Raw genomic sequence first — 21,855 nt, forward strand, 5'->3', positions numbered from 1 at the left:
TTCGCTTAAGAAATTCATTTGTGTCGTGCATAAGTCGAGCCTTATGAAATTCTTAAGATAATTTGCCTCACTGTTTTCCCGACCCATTATTTTCATTCATTTTTTTAGAGGACACCCGTTATATAAAGATTGTAAACAACAACATCTGATCTTCTTAACTCTAAAATCTGTTGATCAAAGTGAACCTATAGAATGACACTAGGTTTAGCTCTTGTTACTCACCTCCTGAAATCTCTACTCCAACACGCGTAGATCACCGGATTCATACTGGAATTGATCCACCCTAGCCACGTGACCACGGCGGATACGATCTCTTCGTGCGCTATGCAATGCATACAGAATCCAGAGAGCAGATTCACCACAAAAAATGGAAGCCAACAAACTATGAATACACCCATCACGATTCCCAGCGTTTTGGCAGCCTTCTTCTCCTTAGCAAACTTGGCCAGTTTTCGCGATAGGGAAAAGTTCTTGCCCATGTGCGTCCGGTGACGACCTCCGAGGCCGTTGTTTTGCAGTGCGGAAAGTGGTTCTTCGTCCGGTTCTTCCGGAGTCGAATTAGCCGTGTGCTGTTGGTGGTCCTGGTGCTGCTGTTGCTGTTGGTGATTGGGCCTTTCCCGAGTGGTTCCTCCTCGATGTATTCGGAGTGTCAGTTGAAGCTCCCCGGATGCCATCAGAACCTGTTTAGTACCCAGCTTGAGCGAGCGAGTTTGTATGGCTGCCGCTCGGTATATTCTACAGTACGTGAACACCATTACCAACAGTGGAAGATAGAACGATATGGTGGAAGAGAATACCAAATATCCCAGATGTTCCGTGAATGTGCACTTGTATGCTGGCATATCGTCCTCTCGAGCAGCTCGCCACCAGACGATCGCAGGGAAGCTGATCGCACTTGAGCATATCCACACAGCTGCTATCAGGGCAGCTGCCTTCTTTCGAGTCATCTTCATCGGGTAGGAAAATGGATCCGTAATGGCCCAGTACCGATCAAGAGATATCACACATAGGTTCAGTATGGAAGCAGTACTAAATAATACATCTAACGAGCGCCATATATCACACCAATCTTCTCCGAAGAACCATGTATTCTGGAGAACCTCGTACAGAGCGGAGAACGGCATCACGACCAATCCGACGAGGCAGTCCGCTACGGCCAGACTAGTCACGAAGTAGTTGGTCGCCGTATGCAGATATCGTTCCCGGATAACTGCCAGAATGACCAGCGAGTTACCGAAGACAGTGGCAAAGGAAAACAGGAACAAAAATGCTAACAATCCGACCCTGTCGTTGGGCAGGGCCTCCAGGTACTCTGAAAAGTTCGGCTCAGTGGTACAGCAGTTAACCGCATCCAGTGTCACCGATGTTTCTCCAGCATTTGATACATTGTAGTAGCTCAGGTTGCTAAGCCTTATCAGTTGCGAAAGTTCCCAGTAGAAATCAGTTGCATTATTCATTATCGTTTGCTCTAGGCTTGAGCTGGAATTAGTGATTTGTGCTTGTCACTATTATTGCTCTGTTGCTGCTGTGACCATTGCTCGTAATCAGTTCTCGGAAGCTGCAATTCGATTACACTGGTTAACACCGATACTTGGATGGTACCGGTCATTACCAGTTTACGCTAATTCGAGTCTCGGAAGTAGATGCATTCTCAAATTGAACCAGACAGGATTTTGAAAGAACATTCAGCAGGGCTCGATTTAGCGCAAACTATTTGGGTGATTCTCGAAATGGTTTCGCTAACCTGTGTTCCTATCGCTAGGAGTTAAACATAAATTTGTATTCATGGAATCATCGTTTGTTCTGCATCATCCGTGTTAATTTTGCAGCAATTACATTTAATTAGTTTCGCCATTAGTCGTTCCTTTTGCCGCCGATGATCCGGGTGAAGTGCCGGGAGAGTGGCGTTCAAGAGGGTAGCGTCGCTGGCAATATCGGTGGCCGCTGTTTGAAGTACCGTTGTCTACTGCACAAATTTCACGAGCCATTTGGCGATCGAATAAATCACTATTATGATAATAATACTAGGTTGATGATAGCGCAGCATTTTTTTCGATTCTATTTTGAGCGGTATACCCTCCAACATTCTGGCTTAACGTTCGTTCTCTGTGGGGAAATTATGCTGCTGGATTTTTTTCCGTTCGTTCGGTGGTTGTCCAATCTGGAATGAAAAATTAAAACGGAAAATAGATGAATAAAGCTTCCGAAAGGCGAGGGTCCATGGGGAGCAAGAAGGGCAAACTGTAAACGATAGTGAGCGGGCTTTTGCGGAGCATCGTTTATGATTTGATTTTCATCATTTTACTGCCGCCAGAAAAGAACGTCATTAAATTCTAGCACCTTCAGCAGATCGTTTCTAGGGGTCGAGCAGGGTAGAAAGAGGCGAAGATGTTCTTTTGTTCGTGATAAGCAGGTGTTTGCTTGCCGGAAAATGGGTGTTTGAAGGTGCGAAAAAGTGTCATAATTGCAAGACGGAATACAGGGTTTTTTTTTCCTTGATTTGTTTTTCGTCGATCTTGTTTTCCGTCCTGATCACCAATGCTACCGACGCCAGGGAGGCAGTTCCCACACCTGGACCCTACCTTTTGACCCATCAACTCATGAACCGGGGACAAACGGCTTTACTTCCCTTAATCACACATACCACTACACCACCGGCGCCGCTTATGTGCAGGGTTGAGAAGTTCTATTTAATTTCTTCACACTGAGCAAATATATCTAAACTTTTATATATTTGTCTTGTGCATTCTAAGCATCTACTTTCTCAAGAGAATTTTTTATATAGACCTAACAGATTCTATGAAAAATATGTTCGAGGTACCGTAAAACGGTGTATCTTTGATAATGCGGGTAACTTTGATGGTAGGTTATAATGATTTTATGTACTCTCTGAACTATTTCCGAATTGAAAACATCGGTTCCTTACTATAACTTAGGGTATTTCCCTTGATATCGTATTTAGTTTTTATGTACAGGTAGGACACGATTATCCGGAGTATCGTTTTTTTTTCACTCCGGATAATCAAATCCTCCGGATAATCGATTCACAAAAAAAAAAATCAAATCTGCTATTAAAGAACGTATTTTTTTTTTGTTATTTTATTTGGCGTAGCCAGAAATTATTTTTAGGGAAGCAAAAAATAATTTAGCCAATTGGGTTGTTTAACTTCGAAAAATATACCGATTTTTATACATCATCTGATAGAGCTTCGTTTTTTGAGCACAATGATATGTGTATCGATCCCGCAGACATTCATCTCGATTTCTAAATCAAGATTTAAATTTTTGATCGTTGACACTAAATCTATTCGTTCCTTTCCTTTGGTTTGTTTTTTCCGTCGATCTTGTTTTCCGTGCTGAGCACCAATGCTACCGACGTGACAGGAAGGCAGCTCCCACACTTGGACCCCACCTATCGACCCATCAACTCATGAACCGGGGACCAACGGCTTTACTTCCCATCCGAAGGAAGGCGTGATCAGAGATGTTATGCCTCAGAACATCCCGGCAGCGCCGACTGGGATTGAACCCAGGCCTGTTGTGGTGAGAGGTAATCACGCTTACCACTACACCACCGGCGCCGTTGAAATCTATTCGTTGACAGCTCGCTCCCATACAAAGTCCCACCAAGGGGCGCTAAGATGGTGATTTTTGCTAATGTAATCGTACTTATTTAAAACAGTTCCAGTGTACCAATTTTGAAGAAATTTTGGATTTCGGTTCAATTTTTAATGCAGATACCGAATTTGTATTTACCTGAATACCCCTAAACAACCCGCCTGCCCGCATAGAAAATAACCATTTCTAGTACAGTTCAACCTTTACCTACACTTTAAAATTATACAAAACGGTTCTGCTACTGTTTATGGAATGTAATGAACATCAAACAACATTATTTTCTAATGTTACAGTTACTAGTATGCTCCAGAAGCATTTTGTTATGGTCCATTAATCATATTGAATTGTTTTAAAACGTTTCGAGGAAAAGCAACACAATACATTTTTTGTTTACCTTTTTCAAGTCGATAAAGTAGAAAAAGTAACGCTTCATGCGTTACATCTGTCATTTGACGGATAAATTCCCCATTTTTTTCCCATTTCATTCTGTGCAATTTGTTCTTGGTGCCATGTAGTGGTACCGTTCCGATTCAAATTTCGGACGATTGAAATTTCGGACACTTTCATTTTTAATTAAATATTACATCCAGTTAGAAACAAAGTAATAATGTTAGATGATCGTGGAGGGCACTAGTCAAAAAAATTTAAAATTTACAAGACATGTGGATCATATTCGACCGAGATAATCAACTTTTAAAAGTGTCCGAAATTCGAGTCTAAGTGTCCGAAATTTGAATCGGCACGGTATTTCTGTCTGTTGTCTGTTGTTTTCGGACAATTCAAATTCTAAAAAATGGTGAAAGTTGCAATGAAAGGAAAGAGGAGCAGAATTGTCCTGACGTTTGCTACAAAAGCAAAAAGTTGGAAGGGTTGTATACTAAATACGACCGCAGGGTTGGCGTTGGATAACGTCTGTTATGTGTTGTACTTAATTGTGTATATTATATTTTAGGAATATTCCTTAATAACTCTTTTGCGAAAGTTTGGTGGCCCTGAAAAGGGCCGTTTTGTTGGGCTGATGTTGTAAACATGGCCGACGAGCACAAGAACGTGTATCTGACCAAGCATCCTGCTAGCGTTATGGTGTTTGGATTAGTGGCTTCCGATGGCAAAAAAATGGACCCGGTGTTCATTCCAGAAGGCGACAAGGTCAACACGGAGGTCTACATCGGGATTAAAGTAAGTATGTTCTTCCGTGGATCAAAGAACAGTACGGTTTCGAAGCCAAATGTTGTATTTCAACAAGATGGGGCTCTGTGCCACACTTCGAACCGCACTCAGAAGTGGTTGCATGAACATCTTCCGTTCTGGGCGAAAGATATGTGGCCGCCATCCAGCCCCTATCTTAATCCGCTGGATTACTCAATATGGCGCGTCATGAAGGCCATGGCCTCTTCTAAACGCCACCCGAGTACAGCAAGCCTCAGACAAACATTGACCCGTACCTGGAGAGAAATGGATCCAGACTACATTATTAGAACCTGCCGTGCATTCCGGAAGCGTGTGGAGGCCGTAATTGCAGCAAGTGGAAACTCGATTTATGATTAACATAGTTTAAGACTCTGAGAAACATTCTTCTTCTTCTTCGTCTTCGCCGGGAAAGGTTCTTATGATGGTTTGAGACCCCTCCTCCCTCTGTAAGGGGGGGGGGGGGGCTCCCATAAAAATGGAACAGAAATTTCTGCATTAGTTGAAAACTAATCAAGCAAATGGAACCAAATTTGGCATGTGGAGATGGCCATAGGGGGTGCCCCTTAGATAAAAGGATGGGCGGGGCTACGTAGAATATAGCATGCTTTTTTAGTCGGCGCATAAACTCAAGCTAATACTGAATCCCGAGCAAGGCCGGGCACACTCAGCTAGTTCCAAATAAAATTACATTTTCAGATTTCTTCTTCTAGAGCCGAAAACTAGTAAATGGCGAAGTTGGCTGATTTGTCTTACATCGTAAAATAACAATGAATTCTTTTGACAAAGTGGTTCATTCCAAGCACTCGTTTGAAGCAAGGTCGTTCAATATAGATAATTCTGAAAATTCCACCGCCAAAAAAATGTTTTCCATATTCACCTGCCGCTTCCAGCTTGATGCAGTTTGTGAGAATTCTTTATCCTGGCACGAATATATTAGCATAATTTGTCTAGCAGCAGCACTGCATCTCCAGCTGTCTGGCAGGGCACTGATTCATGCCAAGAAATTTGCAACTTAATATTTTTTGCTGCGTAGGTAGGTACCGAGACGTTGCAAAATGTACTCTGCTACGTGTCTAGCAATATGGTGAAATCGTCGGGTATATGCAATACTGTCCCAACTCAAAACAATTTCCGTTGTTTCTGGGTTTTCGAAGATTTTTATGTTGAGTTGTGACAGTATTGCATGAGTCCGAAGAAATTTGTTTTCTTGTTCAGATAAATTGCTTCTCTGTTTAACACATGGTTGGATAAGAATTGCTTCCATTGAAATATGCTACATGACGTGTATCGTTTATACCAATCAATGTTGGCCTGATCGTTTATGGCAGCTGTTAGAATTAATAATTTCTATTTGACACACTGTCAAAGTTCTACTTTAATTGCACGAAACCGTTCTATTTCCGTTCTGTTACCATGCCACCACCAACAGCCGCTTGGCGTTGATTGCAGATACGGGAAAGACAAAGGTATTCGTACCTGTGGAAACATCATAAGACGCCGCAATGGCTAGGTGAGAATGGCTTAAAACTCAACTTTCCTTCGCTAGTTGTTATTCCGGGACAGGCCCATCTCCTTACCTTCTTCAAAATAAGACATTAATTGCTATCAAAAGTGACAGATCATTATTTCAGTAGTCACTAGCACAAAACAACCTGCTCGGAGCCGCCTCAAAGCTGCTTTTTGCTTCCGATGATACTGCCACTATGGGACAGGCTCTCCAAGGCCACGGCCAAACACACACACACCCTCTGTCTCTACTTTCGCTATGAATGCCTGCTTCCGACGGGTGTTTTTAACTTAAGACCAAACGAGCGGTTCTTGATGAGATACTTTGGGTGAAAAGAAGCCATACCTTGGGCGCAGTGGTAGTGGAAGATGGCAAGACGAAAGGAGGTCACACGGTGGCAGTTCTTTATGCCAAGGGATAGCGATCTCTTGCGGAGATAAGAACGAAAACTTTATCTCTTGAGTTGGGAAACTGCGTTGAAGTGCGCTCGCCTTCCGGGAGGAAATGTACACTTGAGGAAACATTACATGAGTGTTTGAGTGTTATAACACGTTTTGGATGTGTTCCGTCTTGAGGAGTATCTTTTTCCTACGAGGAATATATTATAATCGGGTGCTCAAGATTATAGCCCATCAGTGAGTGAAACATCCTGGATCCTGAATATGACATTTGGGGATGAGCATTTTATGCGGAAGTGTCGTGCGTATAATCAGAATCCATGATGATAACTATTGCATTTTGTATGAGTATAGGCGATTTCTCAATCTTTTGAAACTAGCATTTTCAGAACTTTTTTGATGTTTTCATGCACTAGGTGCAGAGCTGGTAAATATCACGGCCGCCACGTGACGATGAGAAAACAGGTCCTCTCACTGTCACGGGACGAAACGACCTATCGTTAGCTTTCTTGTCATTTTTCAATGATCAAGCACTCATGAGAATAATTCTTATGCGGTTTTGACATCAACATTTCTAACTGATTTAGATGAATTTAAGCAAACAACCGTATGTAATCGGTAGAGTGAATATATTATTAAGATTTCCTCGGTACAAGTAACTTCGATAGCATTAAATGAGCTAGTAATTACCATGATCACAACACTGTCCGTTCTGTCATGATGAAAAATTCGATGAGATTTTGAAGAAAATCTCTATCATCGTTTTCTCATCCGAAGATAGTGACAGAAGTATCTCTGTAAATATCGCGTGAGATCTTTCATTGAAAATGACATTTGCCAGCCCTGACCAGGTGTTTTTGATCGGTGAACATTTTTAGGCGCGAGATCTAAGATTTTTATCCTGTACAAATAGGTATGTGGATTTGATGTTAATAATAATGATTTCTTAACTGACTACGCTAGCTGAGATCCCAAAACGGGATGGTATGGGTATATGGAACCAATTTTATGATCGAAACGCTAAAGTGCCAGCTAATATTGCAACCAAATGAGCTGAAACTTTTAGAGTGTTGTACTCGCCTTAAGGTACCAATCTGTGGGTTGGCCTTTACAATGGCGGCGATAAGTAGTCGAGGTTTAAGTGTTCACTTCTTCTCTGCACCATTAATAGTGCCGAGTTTGTAAACAATTTCTACTTACCATCAAAACACGTCGGTTCGATAGCAAGGAGCAAAGTCATAATCATTCAGACCATTGAAATGATGATGCACCGACCGTGTTGGTTGTTGCGCTGTTCTAGGATGCTGTTATTTTTCTCACCGTGCTGCTTTCAATTTCTTTTTCTTGACAGGAAACAGCCAGACAAAAAGCCAACCTGTAACCATCACAGCAGCAAGAATGCGAAAATTGTTTTCCCGTTTTATACCAGCCACTACTGACAGCCAACTTCTACAACAGCAACATGGGAAAAGAAAAGAGCACACACTCCGGAACAACGTTTTTACCATAATCGGTGGTTGGGTATGAGTAACATACACTGAGAAGAGAGCACTGATGCTGTCTTATCGCAGCAGGAAGTCAGCGTAAAGTGTCTTATCTAGAGTGCCCCGTCAAATAGCCGCCGGTCGGATCGGATGCCACGGGATCGGTTGGTGGAGGTCGCTAGGTGTCTGTTCAAGACACCAAACAACGAGGGGTACGTGGGGCATAATGGTCTATCCAACCTGAAGTTTATATTGGAAATCACCGGTTTTATAAAGTTTTCCATCAGAGCTGATAAATAATTATTTGAAAAACATTGATTCGTAATGAATATCTGTCATAAATCGACAAAAAAAGATCTTTATACCCCGTTCACACTACAGCCTATATCACGCAATATAAGCTGTTTTGCAATGAGCACTCATACATAGGATTTCCAATGAAAACTAGATGTATGAGTGCTCATTGCAAGACAGCGTATATCACGTGATATACACTGTAATGTGAACGGGGTATTACCATCATTGTTTACTAAACATCAAGGAAGGTGGCGTTTTGTAACATTTACCTCTTCACCTCAGGATATGGGCTGGTGGACTTGAAGACAATAAGAAGAAGAAGAAGAAGGAGAATATACAATCGGTGAATGTTTCCACAAAGGAAGACGAGCAACGCTGGCGAATGACACTCGGTTTCAATGTGAAGCGATATAATAAAAATTACGACACCCGAAGCGGGGAATGGGTACTGCATACGATTCGAGAATACATGGTTCCGTAGCGGTGGGGAAGAAAAGGGGCGTAGCATGCATCTTATTACATTTTTTTTACAGTCTAACCTGGTTGCTTCTAACCTTAAAAGCCTAATTACCGTTAGCTTTATTGGCGATTAAATCGTTGTTTGCGGCAATATTGGTGCCTTTGGTTGGGTTTCATATCATGTCGAAAGATCAGGGGCCGTAAAATGCTAAAATCAGGCCGGCTGGAGCCTGCATACTGATGGATGGTTTTCCATGATTCTTGCTCTTTTGCAATGACGCTACTGAAAATTGAGAAGCTGGAGGTTATATCGTTGGTGTCACGCAATACTGACCCAAAATTTACCCTCTTTGTGGGATTATTGGTTTAAAGCGTACACAAACCAAATAACATTACAATATTACATCTTATTTTCAAAGGGCCTCCCTTAGCTCAGTCGGTAAAGGCGCAGCTACAAAGCAAGACCATGCTGGAGGTGGCTGGGTTCAATTCCCGGTCCGGTCTAGGAATTTTTCGGGTTGGAAAATTTCTCGACTTCCCTGGGCATAGAAGTATGATTGGACTTGCCACACAATTATACCAATGCAAAAATGGTACAGGCATCGAAAGCTCTCAATTAATAACTGTGGAAGTGCATCTAGAACACTAAGTTGAGAGCACGCAATAAGCTAATATGCGATATGCAATAAGCTTGAAATGCGAAGAAGAAGAAGAAGATACACTAATCAAGTCAGTAAGGTTTTACTGGGTTTTTGAATTGCGGAACTGTTCGGTTAAAAAAAATAGTATAAAACCTGTACATCCTATTAACCCCATTTACTGATAGGAACTAAAATTTGCCGATTTCATTGATTCCTTACGGATAACGGTCATTTGAATTATTACACAGCAAAAAAATAATTTTGATATCACGTCAAAGTGGATGCACTACAATCATGTCAAAAATATGGTGTAATATTACTTGCTAAAAAGGACAAAATTATCATTAATACAATGCATGAACTGACATTACGCTGCTTTTACTGCATTTGTTTATTTATGTGGTCATAAAAATTACATGAAATTTTCGACATGATTGTAGTGCATCCACTTTGATGTGATATCAAAATTATTTTTTTGCTGTGTAACGACTTTTTCAGCAATTCAAAAACCCAGTTAAAAAATGCTTTTTTTTTTCCTTTGGTTTGTTTTTTCCGTCGATCTTGTTTTCCGTGCTGAGCACCAATGCTACCGACGTGCCAGGAAGGCAGCTCCCACACCTGGACCCTACCTATCGACCCATCAACTCATCCCTAGCAGCACACTTGTCATTTAACTGTTGTGGTTACTTGTCTGCACCTTATTTCAGTCACAATCAAGTTGCAGCAACCTATTTTGATAGATGCGTGTTGCTTGGGATGAACCGGGGACCAACGGCTTTACTTCCCATCCGAAGGAAGGCGTGATCAGAGATGTTATGCCTCAGAACATCCCGGCGGCGCCGACTGGGATTGAACCCAGGCCTGCTGGGGTGAGAGGTAATCACGCTTACCACTACACCATCTGCGCCGTTAGTTAAAAATGCTGACTCCTGTAAAATAATCTAAGTGTGTTCCCGAGCGGTGCAATTACAAAACATTGGTAATTAGGCATACAATCTACATTAAACTCAAAAAAATTGTTAAATTAACGGTGATTTTTATTTTGAGTTGTGACAATTTTGCATGAAACCGACAGCTCAAGTATATTTATTTATTTATTTATTTGGAGGGAAAAGCCCTTCAGTACCAACAGATAACATGGAATCCTACAGATAAATTTGCTTGATCTAACTCCTCAACATATAAAAAAGATATTAATTTACGCGTAAAATTTACGCGTCTGATAAAGGGTGATACGGTCAAAATTTGGTCAAGGGAAAACGCGTGTAAATCGGTGAAATCGTTTATTTAAAAAATCAAATTAAATTTCTTTTTCAAGTTCAATTAGTATAAAATTCAGGAAAAATATTCAGTTATGCTTCCGCTTTTCCAAATCCGAATTGCCGGGCCTTACGCTTGACCCCTGCCATCAGATTTTGTACAGCCACCTTGTCCACCTTCTTCGCCGCAGAAAGCCAGTTTGCCTTCAACTGCTGCTCGCCCTTAGCAGTTTTTTGGTCTTCTTTAGGTTCCGCTTGACAATAGCCCAGTATTTCTCACTTGGGCGGAGCTCTGGCGTGTTGGGAGGGTTCTTTTCCTTGGGAACTACCTGCACGTTGTTGGCGGCGTACCACTCCATGGCCTTTTTACCGTAATGGCAAGATGCCAAATCCGGCCAAAACAGTACGGAACAACCGTGTTTCTTCAGGAAAGGCAGCAGACGTTTATTCAAACACTCTTTCACGTAAATTTCTTGGTTGACAGTCCCGGAAGCTATGAAAATGCTGCTTTTCAAGCCACAGGTACAGATGGCTTGCCAAACCAGATATTTCTTTGCGAACTTTGACAGTTTCATATGCTTGAAAACATCTGCTACCTTTCCCCTTCCTTTTGCCGTATAAAACTCCTGTCCCGGAAGCTGCTTGTAGTCGGCTTTGACGTAGGTTTCGTCGTCCATTACCACGCAGTCAAACTTCGTCAGCATCGTCGTGTACAGCCTCCGGGATCGCGCTTTGGCCGTCGTATTTTGTTTATCATCGCGATTTGGAGTCACTACCTTCTTGTAAGTCGATAGTCCGGCTCGTTTTTTGGCTCGATGCACGGTTGTAGACGATACACCCAGCTTATTTGTGGCATCTCGGAGAGAGAGGTTAGGGTTTCGCTTGAAACTACCGGCAACTCTCTTTGTCGTCTCAGCGGCTTCCGGTTTTCGATTTCCCCCCGATCCAGACTTCCTGGCTGTCGACAAACGTTCCCCAAACACTTTAATTACATTTGTAACGGTTGATTTGGCAACTTTTAGCGATTTTGCCAACTTTGTGTGCGAGTAGCTCGGATTTTCGCGATGCGCGAGCAAAATTTTGATACGCTGCTCTTCTTGCTTGGACGGCATTTTGACAACTGAAGAGTGAATTCCAAAATCAAAATAGGAGCAACATTCTACACACACACACCTTCAAAATGTGGGATGTTCAGGTTTTTTAAATGCAAAATTGAAAGAAATACGTCAAGTTGATATTGACCAAATTTTGACCGTATCACCCTTTATTGACATTCAACTGCTGCAGAAGTGAACTAATTGCGGTTCGTAGGAGATCAGCGATGAAAGTAGCCTTAGAGACGCCTCGGCGAACACTAAGTAATTGTAGGGACATCAAATTACAGCGACTTTCATAACTAGGGAGATTGAAAGGATCACTCCAGGGTAGCCAACGAAGGGCGCTGAATGGCCTCAATACGATTCACCCCGTTGCTGTAAAAAGGAGCCCATACTACGGAACAGTACTCTAATGTGGAGCGGACTAGCGAACAATAAAGTGTTTTAAACAGAAAATGTCCCTAAAGTCTTTGGCGAAACGAAAAATGAAACCAAGTTGAGAAGACGCCTTAGCAGGAACATAAGCTTCATGGTCCTTGAAGGTGAGTTGTGAATCAAGTAGGACGCTTAAGTCTTTTTACGGTAGATTCACGGCTTAATATTTGCTCCTGCAGGCTGTAAGCATAACAGATAGGTGATTTTTAATGTAGGACTACGCCTTTGATTTCTATATGGGGGTACACTTTGTGAAAACCGAAAATGGAACATGTAACAAATTATGAAAGATTTTGAACGTTAATAACTCAGCTTCCCCTGGTCCAATTTCAATAATTTTATCACCAATCGATCAGAAATATGGCTACGCATTGATAACAATGCTTCCGAATGTTGATTTTTAACAATAAACTATTGAAAAACTGGTAAATGTCCAGCATTGTTCAAAAGCGTCGAATTAACTAACAAATCCACCAATTACCTACATGCATGTGCTGCTTCCCCAGCACAGTCGTCAGAGAGTAGTAAGTAGACGAAACAAGTCGAAGTGGCATTCGCCTCCGATCCTCAGGCACATGCGAATAGGGAGGATGGAATTGCGTAATATTTTGCACACTCATTGCCATATTCAGAACCAAACGCAAATTCTTCGAGATAACCACCATCCGTCGTCTGGCTCGCCGTGGCGGTGTCTGACGTATCTTCGGTCTGATTTACGAGGTGTGCTGAAGGTGTTCCTGAAAAATTAGATCCGTGATGCTGTCACCTACACTAAACACGCCAAGCGTAAGCGGCGTGGATTTTTTAGGTTTTCCACAGGAAACCATGAGACAAATTTACTCATCGCTGAGCTCCTGCACTTTTAGCGATTAGGAGTGAACTAAACTCAAATTTGGGTCGTTCTTATTCGCCGTGTACGCAAAAGGAAAAGAGCCAGTGTCGCTACTTGATAGCAAACTACTCATAATGGGAGGAGTCTTTGTAGCTTTTATACCACTTGGTTGCACATCATTCTGCTATAACCTGAAAAGATATAAAAGAGCCCTGCTGTATGGAATTAGCTCATTTTCGCTTCGGACGTGGTGAACAGCAATAGCAACAGTAGGAAGGTGGTGGCTAGTCCATTCCTTCACACCTAACAAGCAACAATTGACTGGTCGTGGCAAAGGAGGAAAAGGTCTGATAAAGGAGCCGCCAAGCGTCATCGCAAAGTTCTTCGAGATAACCGCCATCGGTCGTCTGGCTCGCCGTGGTGGTATCAAACGTATCTCCGGTCTGATCTACGAGGTGTGCTGAAGGTGTTCCTGGAAAATGAGGTCCGTGATGCTGTCACCTACACTAAACACGCCAAGCGTAAGTGGCCATCTTCAATAAAACGGCCCTTTTCAGGGCCATCAAGCATACATCAGTAAATAGTTGAAATAGAATTTATCTGTGCTTGTTTGTCCATATTCAGAACCACAAGCCCCCCAACGACACCAACGATCAATTAAAAGAACAAAATACTCTTCACATTAATTCCGTCCACTAGCGGTTCTACGTCAAGCTTCCGTTCGTGCCCCTAGGCACAGACCCTTCTACTTTTTCCTGGAAATCGTTATAATGGCACATTTAGAAGCATTTAATACCATCCTGTTCTTGTCACACCAAACAGTAAAAACGTCCAGCTGCTGCTGAAGAAACAATGCATCACTTCGATCTTTGATGACAAAGTTTAGTTTGAAATCGTCAGCATAAGACAGCTTCAGGTAACGGGTCGAAAAGTGAACGTCATTCAGATACAATAAAAATATGACATCCCAGATGACTGCCTTGAGGTACACCAGAAGAAACAGCGAACGGTTGAGAAAAATGATATCCAATCTTGACTGACATATGTCGACCGGTGAGGTATGAGCGAAGCCAATCAAGAAGGGAACCGTAAAAACCAAGTCGCTCTAGTTGGGCCTCTACAATCTCGTGATTGATTTTATCAAAATCAGCAGAAAGATCGCTGTAGATAGCATCCACTTGATGACCTCTTTCCATTTCGAGTATGATTGATGATGTGTATTGAACGAGATTTGTAACGGTCGACCGCATAAATTCGTGTTGTTCAGTCGCGATGTAACAAGAGCACGTGTGTTTTATATAATCTAGCACCAATAGTTCAAAAAGTTTTAAGACTGCACATAAAGCAGCGATACCAAGGTCGTTGGACATCGTCTGCTTATTGCCTTTTTTGAAGACAGGGAAAACAAAAGAATCCTTCCAGCAGTCGGTAAAGATCCCAGAATCCAAAAAGAGGTTTAAGATGGATGCTAAAGGTGCGGCCAGCACTCCAATACAGTTCTTAATAACCGCGGAAGGGATTCCGTCAGGGCCAGTGCATGCTCTACGAGCATCATTAGTCGAGAAAGGCAGATGGGCTTGATAAAGCTGTTTGTTGAGCCACTTATACTATTTGTTTACGAGGTTGCACTTCCTCTGTGATGCATCGTTCGAAGTTTACAAAATGTCTTTAAGGCAGCTCGTTTGGATGACTTCATTCGCTTGAGTCGGTTGTTGGTCCAAGGAGGGTTACTAGATATGGGTGGATTTGTCATGGGTACAAACTGGTCGATCGCATACACGACAATATTCGAGAAAATAGAAGAGCCAGCATTCGCGTCACGATCTCGGAGTTCATCGTCCAAGCTGATGTTTTCGAAGTCAGTCCTACGGTAGTCATACGATACGCTGTCCAAGGTAACCCGAAAAGAGGAAGCCTGATATAAGTGTAATGATACCATCCTGGAGGTGTCTACCACGTTTAACTAGTGGTTCTGGTGCCTCTTGAACCGAGCAATTATTTAGAGGCGAGTTCACGGCTTAGGATACATATATCAAGCAGTCTATGATTTTCATTGGAGATCCCGTTCCGTTGCAGAAGATCAGCAGTATTGTAGCAATCTAGGAGAGATGCTACTAGAGGTGTAATTTATGAGCCATTAGAGCGAGGATGAAAGAGCTCTGTTTCATTCGATGACCAGTTGACTGAAGCAAGATTGAAATTACCAACAACAAGGATTTCGTCAGTCGCATTCATCTTGGATACAACCCAAAAAAGTGAATCAATGTGTTGATCGATCAACTCAGAATCGCCAAGTTGCCAAGGGGGTATATACAACATGCAAATGAAGACCACTTTTAACGGTAGGGTAACAGGCACCCACACCTGTGCGACACCTGAGCTATTAGGTTGATGAAATAACCGAGAGTTAAAAGTAGAACGAACTGCTAGCAAGACACCACCGCCGGAAGCTTTGGGGCTAGTAGCTCGAGAACGATCAGTGCGATAGACCGTAAAATCCGAACTAAATATTTGCTTAGAAAGTGTGTTGCTGTTCAACCAAGTTTCGGTGAAGGCGTACATATCTACATATATCACATGCAATCATGTAAAAAATATTCGGTTCCGCAAAGCTAACGCATTTGAGCCTTGACAAATAAATGGATTATATAAAAAAAATATATCACATATATATTTATAAATAACTAGCGTTTTTTTTTAAAAGAAAGATGTATTAGGTATTTGTTTATTATGATCATGCTTTATTTACCAATTGGGTTCTTTAATTTTGAAAAATATATCGGTTTTTTTTATATCATCTGAAAAAGCTTTGAGAGCACAGCAATATTTTTTCGAACCGACACACTTTCATTTCGATTTTTTAAATCAATATTTAAAGCAAAATAAAAACTTCACTGTTTGACAGTGAACTGACAAACTGACAGCTCGATCCCATACAAAGTGACACCGAGGGGCGCTAATAAGGTGATTTTTGCAAATGTAATCGTACTTATTTAAAATAGTTCCAGTGTACCAAAACTGATGAAATTTTGGGTTTGGGTTCCATTTTTAATGCAAATTACGAAAATGCATTTACCTCAATACCCTTAAAGAACCCAATTATTGGAGAAAAGTGATCACCGGGTTAAAATTGATGAGTTGTGTTTTTGTAAATTTTCTGAGATATAGATATCAAGAGGTAATTTGAAAGTATTTCATTATTAGACGCCAATTGAGCTTTCTGACGTTTAAAACACGCATACTGGCGCAATCCCATTTTCAAGTGTGAACTTAGTTATTCTCATTTTGGCTCCAGCCAAAAATGTTGGTTTGTTAAAGTGAAATCCAACCAACCACCGGCCACCCGTGGCGCTGTTGTCGTAATGGTGATAAAAATGTAAGCATTGACGTGACTCACATCATAATTTTAACTTTTTAAATTGAAAATTTGTCTTGTTTAGACCAGTGCGCCGCCGTGCCACGCCGCCGCCGCTGTCACTTTTTCATACGCCGCCGCCGCCGATGGGTTTGAGTCGGTGCGCCGCCGTGATAATTTTTGAAACGTCGCCGTTATAATTTTTAATACGCCGGCTATGTAAAGGCTTTAATAAGCTTCTAAATTTTATAAGAAGTACTTGTCGCAAACTGCACCAAAATGAAAAATAAAACAAGCTTATTAAACTTTAAGAGGCATAAGAATTCAAAAACAATACCTTTCCTTTGTACAAAAAGTTCCTAAGACCATAATGGCAATTATCAAACACGTTCCCGGAAACCCCTGTACTCATGATGCCGGGACCAAAGGCACTATTGTAGCAGGTTTGCATATCACATTGTTCGATCGAGCAGACTTCAAATGGGAGAAGAAGAGCTTTCTTTGTTCATGCGGTATGGTAGACTATGGTAGACTTATAAAAGTATCTACCAGTAAGGACCGCAGTAAAGAGAGTTTGACAGCTGATCGATAATTGGCCGTGTGTATTTAGAATTATTTGGTTTATATAGATGTTCTTACTTATCCTAGTTGAACATCGGTTTAGGTCTCACGCGGGGGGAGGAAAGTGGAAATGAAAAAACTCTAACGCTGTGGCGCAATCGCCGCATATGGTTGCGATTGCATTATATGTAATTAGAGGTTATGAACTTTGTTCAGGCCTGAAGGGAATGACTTTGTTTGTTTACGATTGGGTTATTGTCTAGGGATGAACATGACACTATCGTATGTTATATTATTTCTTAAAAATTTGGACTTTCTTAAACAACATATCAAAAATTCAGCGATGCATGTTTTTGCGTTTCTGAGCTACAATTTTTCAAAAATATTATGTTTTAAATGATGAAGGCTCACGGTTATTTATGAGGAAGAACTAAAATTTTTATATTTTTGAAAAATTTCAGCAAAGAAACGGAAAAATCATACGTCGCTGAATTTTTGATTTGTTGTGTAAAAAAGTCCAAATTTCGAAGAAAAATATAATGCATTAGTACCTTTGGTTCCAAGATCACTAAAATCGATTATAATATATGAATTTCAATATAAAACCACCATCAAAGTCCATAAAATATGTTTCCTAAAACAAAATTAGATCATCTTTCACATCGGTCCGGTGGTTCAAAAGATATGGTTTAAAAAAAACAAGAAATAGGAAAATTCATGAATTTTTGGGCCACCCTAACACATAAGAAGCCACCCTAATGATGATATATAAAAATAAGGATTTAAACGATAAGGAACAAAATTACCAATTGTCATGAAATTCTAAAATCTACTCCAACTTTTTCTATGGAATTGCTGCACAAGGATCGAGCATCCAACCTTAGAAATAATTCCAGTTCCGAAAAGATACCCTATGGTTGGTAGCTTATTTCAAATGGCGTTGTCTATAACTAGTCGTAAACATCAACACAATATCTTTGTTTCATTTATGTTACCTTACTTGAATTCAAGTTGACAATGCGATATTTTTATGGCCACCAAAATGATACGCCGCCGCCACCGGTGAACTGACCGGTGCACAGGTCTAGTCTTGTTTTGTACGTTTTTGGTGATCATAAAGCGTGTAAAATTGTAGGAAAAGTGGCCTTCTTCAAAATGACAAATGACTTCACTGCTTGCAATCAGGAAAATAATTATTTTTTTAGACTACGTAAAAACAAGCTCCACCGCTTAACATTTTCATTGTGGTTGCAGGATCGTTGCATTATTTCGGGATGCAACCAGAACAAATTTCAACTTTTTCGGATTCCGCGGGGAGCAACAAATTCGCACAGTGGAGAAGGGTTGCCACTGTTTACGAATCAGAGACAAAGCAGATATGCTCCGATCATTTTGTTGAAGTAGACTTTGTTGCAAGAAGTCCCAAAGTTTGTTGTCGTGGGGTAATTTGAGATTAATTATATGTGGTCGCTCCCCGGGATGGGAACTTTGCAGCACAAACCCATTCCCCTCAGAATTTTTTGCGTTTTATTTGATTCACCGGTATATTTTCAAGCTGATCAAGTTCTATGTTACCATTTTTTTAAAAGTCGTTTATGTTGGCTTTTGACTATTTACTGAAGTAATTTTGAGAAATTATATTATATCAATATTTAATCGACGGCATAATAAGACTTCAGGCCCAACAAATTGGCAATGATCCCAGGGATTTTTCTTGAAATTGTGGGAACTTCGTAAAACTTCAAGGACTTCTAAGAAGTCCAGGGAACATCGTTGAAATTGAGGAAACGTATCAGAAATTCTGGGAACTTCATAGATCTACAGAAAAATTCGTAGAAACAAGGAAATTGGAAAAGTTCAGAAAACTACGTAGAAGCGGAAAATATATTTAAGATTGAGAACTTCTACTAAGCAGTTATGGGAACATTATTTTATTTCAGAACAATCTAAGGCCACCACATCAGATTTTTGCGATTTTGAACAGCATTTAAAGAAACTTCAGGATATCAACATCTGCAGAAGCTGAAGCTAAAGAACTGGATGAGAGCAGAAAAATAATACTCAGGACCATTTGCTGCAACTTTTATATAGAGCTTGTTCAACTAATTGAGAAGCGGTTTGATTTAAGGGATAAAATCTTGAAAACTGCTGCATGGATTGATGTTGTTCACATCCAAGGGTTTTCATCAATGCATGCGATATCTGAGAAATTCCCATTCTTTTTGAAAAACGGAAACGAGCAGGAGTTGGAAAATGAATTCCGTAAATTGAAAACAAGGATTATTTTCGGAGATATTGATGCTACGATGAAAACTCATGAAAACTGGGCAAAGTTTCTAAATGTAAAAAAGAGCAAAATGGATGTTACGCCTTCCCTGAATTGAGGAGTTTCATCGTAAGTTTTTTAAGTAAGCGTGCAAAGATTTTTTTCACATTAAATGCAAACAAAACTAAAGTACGTAACAGGCTAAACTCACAGTCAATTGATCATCAAAGCAAAAGCATTTATTGCAATTCGTGGGGATTGCCTGGAAATACAATTGTCCAAGGTGTTCAAAAGAAAATTTTCGCCTTCAATCTACATACAGCGCCAAGAACAATAAATTGGTTGCTACGATGTAATTGTCCTGTGCGAAACGTGGTTCGATTATCGAACGCTTTCCAGTCAAATCTTCGGTCCTGACAACGAGGTCTTTCGTTGCGATCGGAATCCTAACAACAGCCGTAAATCTACTGGTGGAGGTGTCCTTGTAGCTGTCCGTGGCAAAGACCATCGAGAATGATTCATGGAACTATGTGAAGCAGGTTTGGACAGCCATCAATCTGGGTGATCGCACACTATTTCTATGCGTTCTGTACATTCCACCTGATCGAGCCCGAGACAATGAACTCATCGATACTCACTGTCGGACAGTTTTCACAGTTATCGAAAGTGCCACTCCAGTTGATGAGATATTCATTTTGGGTGACTTCAATCTGCCAGGCTGCCGCCCTCCTCTAATTGTCACTGTTGAGGACAAACTCGTGCATGATTTCGACAATTATCCTGCTATGTTTTCTCGTAAAGCTGACCACCGTAGCATCATAGATGTATTGTCTAGCATGGTATGGGAGAACATCCTTGATCCAGATGACGCTGAGGCTGCAGCGCAAACCTTTGTAACGATTCTGTTTGTTACGATCAGTTGACGGCTTAACCGCCACCTTCTTCACTCAGAAGGTCCGTCAGCTATGATTTAATCCCGGCACGAGATTTCTTTCACTCAGGGCAGGTTTTCTGTATTTTCAGAACAAACAAGCTAATAATTTGAATCGACCAACAAGTGACTCTCAAAACTCACTAATCCCCGATGATAATTCAATCACCGAAAACCTCAAACACACATTCAAGCCGTCAATCAAAGTGTCTCGGCTAAACGCCACCCAATTCGTTCGTCACACAAAATTATTCGAACGCGATCTGGTGAAGTCTCAAACTAAACTGGAAGTAATTTTGTTAGTCCATCAATCAATCGAGAAATAATTACGCAAAAACTGAATACTTTTCGTGATTTTAACAACAGGTTTTTTGGAGTGAGCTGATTACTGAAGGAAAAACAATTTAATCAAATTTTCGAATGAGAACAAACCTTACTCAATTGTGACGACACGACTAACTAATAATCTTCGAAATCTTCGTTTTTATTTCTTCGAACAATAGAGTTCAATTTCAAAAGCAACGAATAGATCTGACCTTGATCAACGGCGCATCCCACGGCGTCCAGTGAAACTGTAGCTGTTGCTCAGTGTTGATTTCCTCTGCAGTTGAACGGACGGAGAAGTAGCATCGACGAACATCCACCGTGCCTTGGCAACCAACTTCGGGGTAAATGCGTCCCCGGAATGGATGGAGTGCCGAGCTCGATTAAAGGGTGATACGGTCAAAATTTGGTCAAGGGAAAACGCGTGTAAATCGGTGAAATCGTTTATTTAAAAAATCAAATTAAATTTCTTTTTCAAGTTCAATTAGTATAAAATTCAGGAAAAATATTCAGTTAGGCTTCCGCTGTTCCAAATCCGAATTGCCGGGCCTTACGCTTGACCCCTGCCATCAGATTTTGTACAGCCACCTTGTCCACCTTCTTCGCCGCAGAAAGCCAGTTTGCCTTGAACTGCTGCTCGCCCTTAGCAGTTTTTTTGGTCTGCTTTAGGTTCCACTTGACAATAGCCCAGTATTTCTCAATTGGGCGGAGCTCTGGCGTGTTGGGAGGGTTCTTGTCCTTGGGAACCACCTGCACGTTGTTGGCGGCCATGGCCTTTTTACCGTAATGGCAAGATGCCAAATCCGGCCAAAACAGTACGGAACAACCGTGTTTCTTCAGGAAAGGCAGCAGACGTTTATTCAAACACTCTTTCACGTAAATTTCTTGGTTGACAGTCCCGGAAGCTATGAAAATGCTGCTTTTCAAGCCACAGGTACAGATGGCTTGCCAAACCAGATATTTCTTTGCGAACTTTGACAGTTTCATGTGCTTGAAAACATCTGCTACCTTTCCCCTTCCTTTTGCCGTATAAAACTCCTGTCCCGGAAGCTGCTTGTAGTCGGCTTTGACGTAGGTTTCGTCGTCCATTACAACGCAGTCAAACTTCGTCAGCATCGTCGTGTACAGCCTCCGGGATCGCGCTTTGGCCGTCGTATTTTGTTTATCATTTGGAGTCACTACCTTCTTGTAAGTCGATAG

General features: G+C 41.2%; 1 protein-coding gene across 1 annotated transcript in view; it reads right to left on the minus strand.

The window, feature by feature from the left end:
- Positions 1-218: 218 nt before the first annotated feature.
- Positions 219-21,855, minus strand: part of LOC135714193 (dopamine receptor 2-like) — a 105,856-nt gene continuing 84,219 nt past the window's right edge. Inside the window, exon 2 of the mRNA XM_065237505.1 lies at positions 219-2,161. Within this exon, the coding sequence (XP_065093577.1) occupies positions 219-1,457 (1,239 nt within the window). The 5' untranslated portion in view covers positions 1,458-2,161. The remainder of the gene's footprint in view (positions 2,162-21,855) is intronic.

This window comes from Ochlerotatus camptorhynchus, unplaced genomic scaffold, assembly GCF_037179485.1.
Source record: "Ochlerotatus camptorhynchus isolate MF236.1 unplaced genomic scaffold, CSIRO-AGI_Acam_v1.1 ptg000626l, whole genome shotgun sequence".
NCBI classification, from domain to species: domain Eukaryota; kingdom Metazoa; phylum Arthropoda; class Insecta; order Diptera; family Culicidae; genus Ochlerotatus; species Ochlerotatus camptorhynchus.